At 52.5% G+C, this 918-nt stretch overlaps 1 protein-coding gene across 1 annotated transcript; it reads right to left on the bottom strand.

Moving 5' to 3' along the window:
• Positions 1 to 22: 22 nt before the first annotated feature.
• On the bottom strand, positions 23 to 551 carry SARC_15746 (hypothetical protein; the record flags this gene model as incomplete). The annotated part of the gene is made up of 1 exon (XM_014290140.1): positions 23 to 551. A coding segment is annotated over one exon (529 nt), but the record flags the coding sequence as incomplete, so codon positions are not given.
• Positions 552 to 918: the final 367 nt, after the last annotated feature.

The following is a 918-nucleotide window of genomic DNA, read 5'->3' as shown; positions in this document are numbered from 1 at the left end:
TATACATATGAATATTCACCGATTACCTACCGGGTTCTCCGTACATAAAGGGTAGGGCCATGAGTCCTCCACAGTCCACCGGAGCGTCGAGCATCTGCTGCATAACGGCTGCAAACCCCACTGCACGCGCATTGTCTTTCGTCTCTGCGCCCGACTCCAACCCAACAGGACTAACGGGTCGACTCCGCTCCTGCTTTTCGGCCGCCTTCGGGCCGATTTTGTCCTCTTCTTCGCCGGCTGTGCCTCCTCTTGTATCCAAAGGCTCATCGCCCATCCCCATACCTACCTGTGACCTTACTACATCGGGGCATACACCCTCACTTTGCCGGTCCTGTCCTGCACATCCAGGGCCAAGACCGTCTACCGTACACCCTGCCGATAGAACCGCTTGGCCAAACATCTCGGCCACGGCATTCATAAAAGTGGTGCCATTGCGCAGCCATAACATGTTGATGGGCTGCCCATCGGGTGCGCAGAAGTGGTCGATCTGTGGGGCGATGGCGCTGAGGCTGTGGCTGCTGACGTAGTTACCTACCACAGACGTACCAAAGCTGTAGAGGTGGATATTTGGTAGGTAGGTATTAAACACAAAAGAAGTGGTCGAGCTGTATGGAACTTGTAGTGAGCCTGTGGCTGCTGGCCTAGTTACCTACGCAAAGCTGTGGGGGTGGATGTGTGGTATATAGGTATTAAACATAAAAGAAGTGGTCGAGCTGTAGGGTACTTGTAGTGAGCTTATGGCTGCTGACCTACTAAGCTACCAAAAGCTGTGGGGGTGGATGTGTGGTGTTGAATGAGGAACTTAGTCAAGGCACGCGACGGGAATAGACCATTACGAGAGACTGTCGAGGAGGCCGTTTATGTACACCACAAGCACATGACCCAAATAAAGACACTATTTGCATCAACAAACTAGTA

This window comes from Sphaeroforma arctica (genome assembly GCF_001186125.1).
Source record: "Sphaeroforma arctica JP610 unplaced genomic scaffold supercont1.6649, whole genome shotgun sequence".
Lineage (NCBI taxonomy): Eukaryota > Ichthyosporea > Ichthyophonida > Sphaeroforma > Sphaeroforma arctica.
Note: the sequence above shows the minus strand (reverse complement) of the source record. Positions and strands in the feature narration are given on the sequence as shown.